This window comes from Falco naumanni, chromosome 4 (genome assembly GCF_017639655.2).
Source record: "Falco naumanni isolate bFalNau1 chromosome 4, bFalNau1.pat, whole genome shotgun sequence".
Lineage (NCBI taxonomy): Eukaryota > Metazoa > Chordata > Aves > Falconiformes > Falconidae > Falco > Falco naumanni.
The window spans coordinates 18925263-18936678 of NC_054057.1; the positions used below are offsets into that span (position 1 = coordinate 18925263).

Sequence of the window (11416 nt, forward strand, 5' to 3'; positions counted from 1 at the left end):
CTCGATGAGGCTGCAGCGGGACCACCCTCTTGCACAGACACTCTTCCAGTTTGTCCCTGTGTCTGAGGATATAAGCCTAATATCTCAAAGACAAAGTGTCAGCACACTTTTCCAAACGTGGAGGTAAGATGCAGAAACATCAGCACCCACGTAGCCATCCTTCCCAATGCTGTCAGGCTCTGGGAAGCAGCATGGTTCGGTTAAGGAATTCATAAATGTATTCCCTTTCCAGCCTCTCAGCTGCCCAAATTTATTCTTAGGGGATGTGATCTCCCTGAGACAAAACCATTCAGGTTCATGTTCTTTAAGGAGAAAATGTACCTGAAAAGAAAGAGAAAGCTCGCAAATCAAGTAGCTGTGAGTATGAAAAGCCAACTGCATAGATTTCGCTGGCAGTTGGAACAGACCTTGAGAGCAAGAGCCTTACCCTGTCTTCATTTGGGATTTGTGCTAATCTTCCTCAGACACTTTTCTGTGGACTTAATCGCCAGATGGTGTGACCAAGGAGCATCCAGGCTGAGTGCAGGAATGGGAAAAGACAGAACAGAGATGTCTTAAAACTCACCCTAAAAATCTGGCTGCAGAAATGAATGTCACATAATATCAGCCACTTATTCCCTTATGGTACAAGCTGATTTTTAATCCCACCACCACCCACCGCAGCCACATAAAAGAGCCAGTAACCAAATATTGTCAAAGATGTCATCTCTGTTTATAGTTATATTAATGTTTGCATTCACTAAACAAAAAATATGGCCTTAATTTTACCAAGGCTTACATACGTGTTTCATTTTATGTCCTGTCCCCCTTGACTTCAGAGAAGGCACTTAAGCGCTTTCCTAAATCTTTGCAGGATTGCATCTTATATATTCGTACCAACAATACAGAACATACAGTACCCGTAACTTCTGTCCATGAACAATGCGTATGTCTGCGGGGTATGAATTAATCTTCTTTGTGAGCCCCTGTCTGAAACTAATTGTCTATGTTATTATCCAAACTGCATGATTTAAATATTTAGGAGATTCCGATCTCTGTTACAGCTGTAGAAATCACACAGGATATATCAGTTAGTAGACACTCAATGGAGGTAATTGAGTCTGCTGAAAGTAGGGGCAGAATTTGATCTGAATAGATAAACGTTAGCATCCGTAACACAGTAATGGGAAGGATAATGGGAAAGGAGAACATTTTTCCTGTAGGAATGTTACAGTTTTCTTTAAGCAGCATGAAAATGACTGGGCTGCCACTCGTCAAGAGGCCTCCAAAACCAAGAAATTCAGAACATTTATATAGGCATAAAGACACTACTCAAAGTCATCCACAATAAAATAACCATGTGCTGTATTAAACATATTATGTCAGCTGAGGCCTCCGTGCAACCTGCAGTGACACATTACATGGTGAGCTGGGTAGCCCCAAGGCTGCTGGCGCTCATGCGAGACTATGTTATGATGCAGAATCCCATCTCACCTCCTTTTCCCCAGCTAAAAGGGCAACATTAGCTTTCAAATTCCTGACAGCGCATTGGTGACAAAAGCTGAATCCACGCAAAACAGCGTGAGCCTCAATGACTCATCATTCAATTGCTTGATTTTTGCAGAGAGCTTTACAGCTTTCCAACGTCCTGAAAGAAATAGCGAGATCTGAGAAATTTGCCAACTTTGATATTTTCTACATGGATTTCCCACTGAGACAAAGTAAGTTGCTTTTTCCTTGCCTGTTTCATGCAGCATTTAGTCACGTGCTGGGCAGCTAACACTCTCTTTATGTTTTAGCTCTGTACTGGGAGAAGGGTGGCATAGCCAGCCAGCCGAGGTGACCCTGCTGTCAGGGCTGGGGCCAAAGGGGGACCCTTAACACCATCTCCAGCTTCCCTGGTTGGGGTAACCGCAGACCTCTGCTGAGACAAGACCCCACCACCAGCCTTGGGACCACAGCTGCCTCGCTGCTCCCAGCCACCGGCACCCACCACCCTGGTGCACAGCGACCCGACTATTTGCACTTGGGTGGCAGTGGGTGTTGGTGGCGAGGTGACAGGGATGGCAGAGGAGCCTCAGCTAAAAATGCTTCCTGCTGGTCCACTGCAGTTTCTCAGATTGATGAAGAAACAAAGAAATCTCAAACCTATCTCGGTCCATAAGATTTGAGTTTATTTTTGATCATTGCTTTTATAAGCAGATCGTCTAGGCTAGAGATGGCATATCTGCAATGGGGAAGGTAGTTTTCATGAGCTGTAGTTCACTACATCACTGCCCAGGCTTCATACTGCCTCCTTCGGGATGAGCAGTGCCTCAGGAAGGTGAACTTTTCTCAGCCAGTTTTCCTGCCTGAATAAGCCATCTTCTCTTAACTCACTGTTTTTGAAAGTAGAAGCGCTTTTCCCAGGAAGCACCTTCATGTGGCTGTAACTTTTGACTTGAAGTGGCTACAAAACTCATCCTTCTCTGACCTTAAGTGACATTAGGTAAGCACTTTACCTAAGTCACTTCATTCTGCAACTCACACACACACACACAAAAAAAAAAAAAAAAAAAAAGAAATGGAAATATTTCCACATGAGCATGAGTGGACAGTGTCCTTGGGGGTCTGGGGACAGGTTCCTGGATCCCTCTCAGCTCCCCTTCCCTCACAAGATGTGCCCGAGGCACCACCCATCAGCAGCCCAGCTCCATCGCAAGGAGAAACACACTTGCTCTTTCTTTTCCAAAAAAGGATCAGCATGCTGTGATCATGACTGAGGTGGGCAACATAGTCAAGTAGTTAGAAGGTGATGGAAAAGTAGGAAAACAGCTTTTACCCTGTATCCAGGCTGAACCTGCCATGTTTCAGTTTATGCCCACTGTCTCTCCCCCTCCCTCTGGGTGCTGCTGTGAAGAGATTGGCCCCGTCCTCATCCCCTCCCTGCAGGCTCTTCCCCAGGGTGGACCATCCCCATCCCTCAGCCACTTGTGGGCCCTCCCAGATAGCAGGAATTTTTATGTTCCAAAATTAGTGTATAACAACTGGGGAAAAAACCCTGATCTGTATTTCCTTACTTTTATAGTCACATAAAGAGGTAGTTCTGTGTTGCTCCTCCTTGATAAAATTTTGCCTGGGGACTGTATTTAAATCCCAGCATGCAGATAGCTAACAGCAAAGCCACGAAGGGGCAGAAGCACCCTGGCAGTACTTTAAAGTTTACATCTCTAACATCTCTCCTCTTCAGTGCCTGGCTGTCCTTGGAAGCACAAAGCTGCTGAGGCACCTAAGATTATTGCAAAAATCTCATGTCACAGCCAAATCCTATCAAAATTCATGAACTTATTTTATCCTACGTGATCCGATTCAGGCAGCTGGTTCTGGGCCTCACACAGACCATACTGAGGAGGAGGTAAAGAAGGGAGGACGGGAGAGGGAGCCTTTCTGTCCAAAAGTATCTCAGAGAGGTGGGCTCCACTGTCAAATATCATAGCACAGAGTTTCAGGATGTCCACATCTCTTTGTGGCTTTTGCCTCAGCTTCTTAATATTTCACAAGTCATTAGGATTTGGAACAAACTACCTGCTGGGTAGGCAAATTACTTTAATAAGTTAAATGACTAACTTTAGGTAATTTATTTGCTTTCACGAAAAGAAACAGCTTAATATAATTTGCTGTTCTTGATTACATCGTGTTAAATAAATGAGGTAAACAAAATCACACATGCACATACAAACACCAGCTCTGAAAGACACTTTGCAAAGTTTCCTGCAGCCCTGGAGCCAACAATTTGAGCTTGCCATCAAGAAAGCTGTCAGTTCATCAGTGTGCTCAAAAGCCAGCTAAGGCTGCTGACCTACTTTTCTGGTGTGTTTCTGAAGCAAGCACAAATCCTCCTCTAAACTCTCCAGACATCAAATATTTAGCAGTGGTTGCGCACTCTGATGAGTACATTGATTTCAGGCTGGCCTGGGCATATATACACACAGCAGCTCCCAGCTTTCTTAGGGTAAAATTTGAGTACACTAGCATTTATTCTAGGTTTAGATGGGCATTCAAGCTCCAGCGTTGCCTTTGGCTGAAGAACTTCGCGATTCCTTTACAAAGCAGTGCAATAAATAGGAGGATAGGGGTTGCTTGTTTTGGCTTTTTCTTGGTGTGGATGGGAGCAAGCTCTAGTCTAGTCTAGCCAAGGCAACAGGCATTTTTAAGACAAAGTCTGGACATACTCAGTTGGTGGGTATTTGTTCAACTGCTCTAGGATTCTTGAAGGTCAAGTATAATGGTCTAAATTCATCTATCTTGATATAAACCTTACCTATCTTACTCCTTTGTTGTTTCTGGCACCGGAATAGTAGTCCATCTACAAATGAAAACACAACCACAAATTAAAACACAATAATCAGCCTTATACTCAGCATATAACATCATACATGAAGAGTTAGGCAAGCTCACTCTGTGCATCTATATTTGCACTCTGTGGTGTAAGCTAAGGTGAGTATGTGTTGTGCCCAACGCACTGCAACTTTGAAACAGAGCTTCAAGCCCTGTGTCTTGAAACAGGTGACTTGGGGTGTTGACTCAAGCATCTCGGGTGTGTTTCTATAGTCAAAGCAGCAATATCGCCCTTCTGTGAGTACTAAGTTAGCATGGGGACCCAGACATCACTTTTTGACACGATAGCCAGGGACCAGCAAACAACGGTGAGTCTAGGTCAGAACTGTGGTGCTTGAACGGGGAACATTTCCCTCCTGACAGGATGCTTGCATAATGCTATTAAGAATTCTTAGTCTGTCATTATAAAAGAAATTATTGAATTTACAGTCTGTTAATGCCACATCCACGAGTCCCATGTTTGATCACTCCACCGCCCTTTTGAAGAGAGAGAGCTTTTTACTTCTCTAATGGCTCTGGGGCTTACAGCACAGCATCATTTGCATTGAATGTCATGCCTATGTAATTCAAAAGGTTATTTTGTTGGAGTTGAAAAAGACCGCTCAGAAGAGAAGTAACTGAAAATGACAGTCTATTCCTGCAGACATCAGCCCATGTGAATATTATGTTACCATCTCTTTCTCTAAAAGGCACTGTTTTCTTTACCTCTTTTTTTTTTTTTTTCCACTGCTGAAGATGCAACTAAAATGGGAAATGCAAAAGTATTAAATCAGTATTAAATAATTTACAGCTTTCCTCGCTACAGCATCCATCTTAGTTGGGAGGGAAAGTGAATTGCTTTACGATTATTTATGTTCAAAGCGCTTCCTTGCATAAATATTGCAGAGAAAAAAATTAACAATAAAGGCTTAAATACTGCCCTGAGGAGAGGGGATTGTACACAATATTGTCTCTGACAACTTTATATGAATTATCATAATCTTCATGCAGAGCTGTGGTCTGCTTAAAAATACCAGCAGTGCTTTGAGGAAGAGAGGGGTACCTCTCCGGGTGGGCACCTACGTGCTCACTGGTGATAACCCCTCTACTTACGTTATTTGCAGCGGCAGAGGAGTGGCACAAGATGGGAGGTGAGCCCTGGCAGCTGATTGAACCAGTCGATGGCTTCCACCCCAGCCAGGTAAAAATCCAGGCCCCGGAGATGAGTTGGAGCAGGTGGGATGCCAGCGCCCATTGCTGCTCCAGACACCCGGTCAGCACACCGCAGGGATGCAGGTTTGGGGGATTTCTCTTCTGAAAGAGAGGATGGCTTTAGCCCCAGAGCAGATATCTCTGTGTCAGCTGGCTGCTCTTTAACTCCTGCAAGGTCTTCTGCTGCTTTCTTTCACTCACTGCCCAGTACAGTGGCCAAATAAGACTTCAGCCACAAAAACAGACCCTTGCCACATAGGCTGGCTACCCACCTGGTCAAACACCTGCAGAAGTTTTGCAGGGTCAGGGCAGTGATACAGCACTGCGAGGACCTGAGAGGTCCCCTCCGAGGCCACGGTTTCCCTGTCACAACCCAGAACAAAGCTTTCCTTTTGAAGCCATACACTTAAATTGCTTCATACTTTGCAGCTACATGTTATGAAGTTTTCTCCCACTTGCTTGGCCTCCAAGGACAGGTAGCAGGGGAAGGTTTACACTCAGAAATAAATGAAAGGGAAGGAGAAGCAGCTGTTCTCTAAGTCCTTGCTTGGGTTCAGTAACCTAGTGTGAGGTTGCCTGGTTCCCACCACATTAATTTCAAAGCAGTTTTTTTCTAACTCTGTAAAATGCATGGAGAGAACATGTTTGCAATCAGCTACAAACAAAGCCAAGTGGTTTTCTATACACTAGCTGCAGATTTCAAACACATATGCAAAGCAGAGCAGCAGCCAGTCTTCCCCATACCACCCTGAGAAAAGCTGCGTGAGCTGAAATCCCATGCGCAGCCTGTAGCAGCAATGGCTTGCACCAGCAGGCACAGCCTGGCCAGGGCTCTGCCGGCCACAGTACGGTCATCCCCAGCCGCCAAGTCAACACAGAGCAGTGGACAGGTCCCCCCAAAATAAGACCACTCCTGCTTCCCATGCTTTTCAATCTTGACGCTTCAGAGCAAGAATTAAGCTGGGCTAAATTTCGAGGGGACAAATTGCAAGAGGTGGACGAGATGGACAGCACCAGCAGAGCTGATTTCCCCCCTCCTCTGCCAGAGGGCTCTGGCAGCAGCAGCGGCTGCTCGCCATCCCATATACTTAGCAATGGGTCCAGAAGTTTCTTGCTGCCTGCTGCTATGAAGGAAATGCGCTCCAAGCAGCTGGCTGCACTTCCAACATCCCTGTCCTGCCCAGGGGCACAGGTCTGGGCAGTGGCTGGGAGGAGGAGTGATGTTCCTCAGTGACGTTTTTGTGGTGCATGGTACTAGCTCTGTGCCACGGCAAGAGCAGTTTGGAGAAAGCTGTTGTCTAGGGCACCACTGCCTTCCTCACACTCCTGGCTATGAGCTCTCGTCCACCCCGGTATGACCAAGCCATGCAAGCGAACCCCACCACGCTGCCCAGCCACTTGGCAGCTCCCCCTGCTCAAATGCACAAGGTGAATGTATGGACCGGCTTTATATTGCGAGCTAACACCCTGCATATATTCAATCCCACACCCCCATCACCAAATAACCTGATGCACTGCTGTCTTGCATGTTGAGAAAGAACTGTCCATGGAGGAACTCTCTGATGGCATGCACTGCAAGTACTGATGGATTCCAACATTTCAGCAGCTTCCCCATTGACTGTGCTGTCCATTGAGCCACGGCACACCTGCAGGGGGAAGTCCAAAGGCAAAACACATGCTTTAGTTTCTATCTTTTACACCCATGCTGGTCAGCTGGAGCAATACAGTGGCTTGCTTAGCCTTGCCATGTCGAAAGAGCCTCCTGTTCGAAGAGGGACTCCGGGGCATAAATTCCTGCCTGGCTAACACACAGTACCAGGAGATGGATGCGTGAAAGTATGAACTCACAGCCTGGGGACGTGGAGAAAGTGTGTCTGGATTTTTTGCTGCAGCCCTTTTGCAAGGAAGCAATTAGAGAAAACTTGGCAAATGAAATGAGAGTGAGAACAGCGATGAAACGAACCCCATTCCCAACCCTGCCATCTGGGGAAACTGTGCAATAGGAAGAGTTTGGAGTGAAGAAGAAAAGATCTTTGCGTTATTTTTATGTCTTACCCTGAGGCTGGCCTGAGGCTTCTTATAACCCCCAGCAACAGCCCACCGTGGGAGCCAAGCTCGATAGGTCACAGCTTTTCATCCAGGCTCTTGCCCACAGCCTGTATCCCACCAGCAGCTGGAAGGTAGCGCAGAGGTGAAGGCAGCAAATATTTATCTTAAAGGAATCCTGCCTAAGCCGAAAGAAAATTACAAAAGGGCATTGAAGGGCAGCTGCAAACCCACACACAGCCCCCGGAGTGCCGAGCTGCAGGATCCAGCCGAGCGCTGCCATATTTCACTCCCTCTGGACCTGGCATCCTGCAGTGGTTATGATCTCCCCCTCCTGCTCTTAGGATGACGTTAATGCTTTTATAGGTACATTTTCCCTTACAGTCAAGGTGCCAGCTGTAGATATGTCTCACTTCAAGTGAGTTATTGCCCTTCTAGGATTTATTAATTAGCCTTATCCAAACATCCACTGCTTTAAATCCATTTTTCTTTTCCTTCTAGTATAGAGAAGTCTGTTATCAACATACCACTATTTGGACTGAGACGTAGCACTCTGCTCTGAAAGAGTGGCTCTCAATAAAAAGAAGAGGAAGTGTGTGCAAAGAGTGATATTTAACAGTACGCTTGAGAGAGATGATAAACAATTCACTTATTCCTCGTACTAGTTTTATTTAAAGTTTTACTTTCTACCAAGGTGAATGCCTCTGGGCAGGTACAGCTATCATGCCATGTAGAGCTGCCTAGCAGGAGAGGACTGATGCTGTGCAGCTCATCAAGTGAATGAGGGCTCTTACTTCAGTCTCTGCAGCTATTCCCCGCACCGCACATTCCAGCTGACAAATAAATACAACAGAGAAGACCTAGCCTTGGCATTTCTACTGAATTTTTTCTCTGAAGATCTCAAAGCACTTGACAAATACTCACAACTTTTTGAATTGAGCAGCACTCCAAGGCAGGCATAAACATTTCAGTTCTTACCTTCAGATGTGGAGAAACTTTGGAGTCTGGCATACAAGAACCGCAGTGCCCCTCTCCGCCAAGGATGAGCTGGAAGTGTACCACAGTCCCTCGTTGTTATGGTACAGCAGTGGGCAGGATGAGCCCGTGTCTGATGTCAGCCCCTGCATTTCACCTGCCATTTATCTGCTGTCACCTTAATTTAAAAAAAAAAAAAAATAAAATCTATTGGCATAAACATGGCAGAAGCAGGTATCAGCATGTCTATCTGGTGGTCCAGTGGTCCAGCTGTGCAGCAGGGATGTGGGAAGGAATGGAACGTTTCTGAGGCTTGTGTACTGATCATTGCAAGAAGGAAAAGAAAACATGGAAAGAGGCAACACTCCCCTGTCCCATTACAGCTATTCTGGTCTCCCATGGTTGGAAAAAGCTAGGTTAGGACACTCAGGCAGGAACAACTAGTCCCTATAGTCCCCACTCCAGGCAGTGTTTTATATTTAAAAACCCTTGAAAGAAGGGATAAACACCAAGTGCTCATTTGTTTAGCCAGGCCCAGAACCACATTCTCCTAGTGAAATATTTTTGGTGGGGAAGGGGGGTTTCTTGCATGTTTTTATTAAGTTACAAAACAGAAGGCTGCAAACAAAACACTAATTCTTAGGGTAACTGCATTACTCTTAAAGCCAACATGTGGCTCTATGAGGGTTTTTTTTCCAAAACACCCAGCTCAGGCCATAGGTGAAAGAAATTCACACCGTTTACTTTTGACACCTAAAATCAAAGTACATCACTCAGTCCTCTTAGGTTCCCTCTAGAGCTGACTTTGAGACAACATACCCCAAAGTCCAGCTTGATTATCCTTGGAAGAAGTCTTTCTTTTCCCATTGACTATAGAGGGAGCCCAGGGATTTTCTTCAGCATCTCTTCCTTACTACAAAATCTCACTGCAAATCCCCATGAACGCCAGATGGCTTCAAAGACATAATTTCTCTCTAGAACAGCTCATTGCTTTGTTTGGATGACAGGGCCATGCATTTCAACAGGATCCTGCATAAACGGCTTAATTTCTTGCTTTTATGAACTTACCAGGGAGAACACGAAAGCCCTGAGCATCACAAACTGGAACCTGAGATGCTCGGAATATTCTTAATGATTATGTACTGGCAGGAAAGCACAGCTTGAGCATGATTAGCTTCTCCCTTGTTTTTCCTTAAGTCATAGCAAAGCACATTCCAGCCAGAAAAAAAAAAGAGAAAAAGCTGAAGTGATGCATATCAGATCAGTTGGGTATTTACACTTTGCTGAGAAGCATGCCCATCACCAGTTTGGTGCAGAAGGGGAAAACAGATAGCCAGAAGCTACTGAAATAACACAGCTACCTCCCAGCCACAGTCACCCAGAGTGCTATGAGGAATGGCTTATATTTCCTTTAAAAAATTAGCTTGCTTAGGCATTGTCATCTTCACCAAACATTAATTGCAAAAAACATATGAATTGCAGCAGGTCTCAAAGCATAGTGGCTTTAGGAATTTAATAAAGACCTGTAAGAGAAGTGATTTCTAGAATCATTAACCTTTCTCTGCTGCATGACTTACCCAGGATAAATTATCGAAATCCTCGGGATCACTTGAAAAGGTGTCTGAGCAGGAACTACAGAATTTAGGGCAGTCTAAGCATATATGCCTTGAAGTGCAGTCAAGAGCAGTCTGAACACTGCAGAGCATACCTCCGGGGCTACCTTTGCAAGAGGGTGCACCATGTAAAGATGGTAGGGTTTTTTAAGCAAACCAACCAACCCTGCTACATTTTCTTGAGTATTATTATTTTAATTATATTAACTGTATATTTAATATATATTAATTATAATAATACAGTCACCGCTGTTAGAAAACCAAAACAGCTACTCTTAATGGAGACCCTAAAAGGTCAGGGTATGACATCAAAAGTGTCATGGAGAAACTGGTCAGATTAATTTCTACTGATGGGTGCTTAAGCGTAAACATATCAAATATACCTCTGACAAGATAATTTTACTCTTTTTAAAACAACTTGTAATAAAGAATTTCATCTTTCTAAATGAAGAACAGTCTGTTAACATACACAATATTAAACAAGACTCTTGTTTTACTTCAGACTGGAAAAATATGCCAGGGACAGTCAAAGTCAACACAGGGCTTAGGGACTGGTGAAGTAGATCTGGAGACTTCCATGCCAGAATGGACCACTCTGACTGAGACGGGTCTCAGCTCTCTGGCAGCCACAGGGTGTCCCAGAATAACCGTCTTTGGTCACATCAGAAACTGTGACCAGGAGTAAATACCCTATTGCACAATCTTCCTTACCCTTCTCCCCTGCCTCAGTTCCTCCATTAGCTTAACAAGATATCCAGGGACCAGAGCCCAAGAGCTTCCACTCCATAATGTGTCTCTTTGCACATAAGCTCTGAATAAAAGAAAGTTTGTGTCTCCCGGCCCATCACTACAGCTTTTTCCAAAAACACAGAATTTAAAAAACAGCACATAAACATTCCCCAAAGGTTCCAGTCTGTTCCCAAACTCCAAAACAACCGCATTGTAAGAGTTAAACCTCATAATTACAATAAATGTCAGAGTGAGTTTTAGAGTTGAAAGTAAAGTTACCATATAAGCCAAATAAGCTGAAGGTGTAGGGTCCTCACCTTATTTTTACTGTTCAGAAGGATTTTCCCTTGTTCGAGCAGCTGGAACAGGGTATGTTCTTTGGTTAGACAGAGGTTACGGTCCATCACGTGGCTATACAGGTGAGTCTTCTTTACGGTGGTGTCCCCTAAATGGAGGCATGAAACAACTACACCACAGAGACACAAGAAAGTGATATTACTTGTCCT

The 11416-nt window shown here is 44.7% G+C and overlaps 1 protein-coding gene and 1 long non-coding RNA gene across 6 annotated transcripts in view; one reads left to right on the forward strand and one right to left on the reverse strand.

Moving 5' to 3' along the window:
* The window catches only part of AOAH (acyloxyacyl hydrolase), an 84361-nt gene that overhangs the window by 68766 nt on the left and 4179 nt on the right, over nt 1-11416 (forward strand). The window contains exons 20-21 of one of the 2 annotated variants that reach the window (XM_040590199.1): nt 1604-1700; nt 5460-5536. In XM_040590199.1, the coding sequence (XP_040446133.1) occupies nt 1604-1700; nt 5460-5536 (174 nt within the window). The remainder of the gene's footprint in view (nt 1-1603; nt 1701-5459; nt 5537-11416) is intronic. The other variant, XM_040590200.1, reaches the window with a different exon arrangement.
* LOC121086434 lies at nt 9-11408 on the reverse strand. Of its 4 annotated transcripts, none has more exons than XR_005827360.1 (5): nt 11228-11408; nt 7054-8746; nt 4280-4324; nt 1474-1627; nt 9-516 (listed from the first exon to the last, which is right to left on the reverse strand). It is a non-coding gene; the product is annotated as an uncharacterized LOC121086434 (long non-coding RNA). The 4 variants fall into 4 exon arrangements; XR_005827359.1 differs by lacking the exon at nt 9-516 and having other exon boundaries at nt 691-1627; nt 7054-7775; nt 8572-8746; XR_005827358.1 differs by lacking the exon at nt 9-516 and having other exon boundaries at nt 691-1627; nt 7054-7193; nt 7603-8746.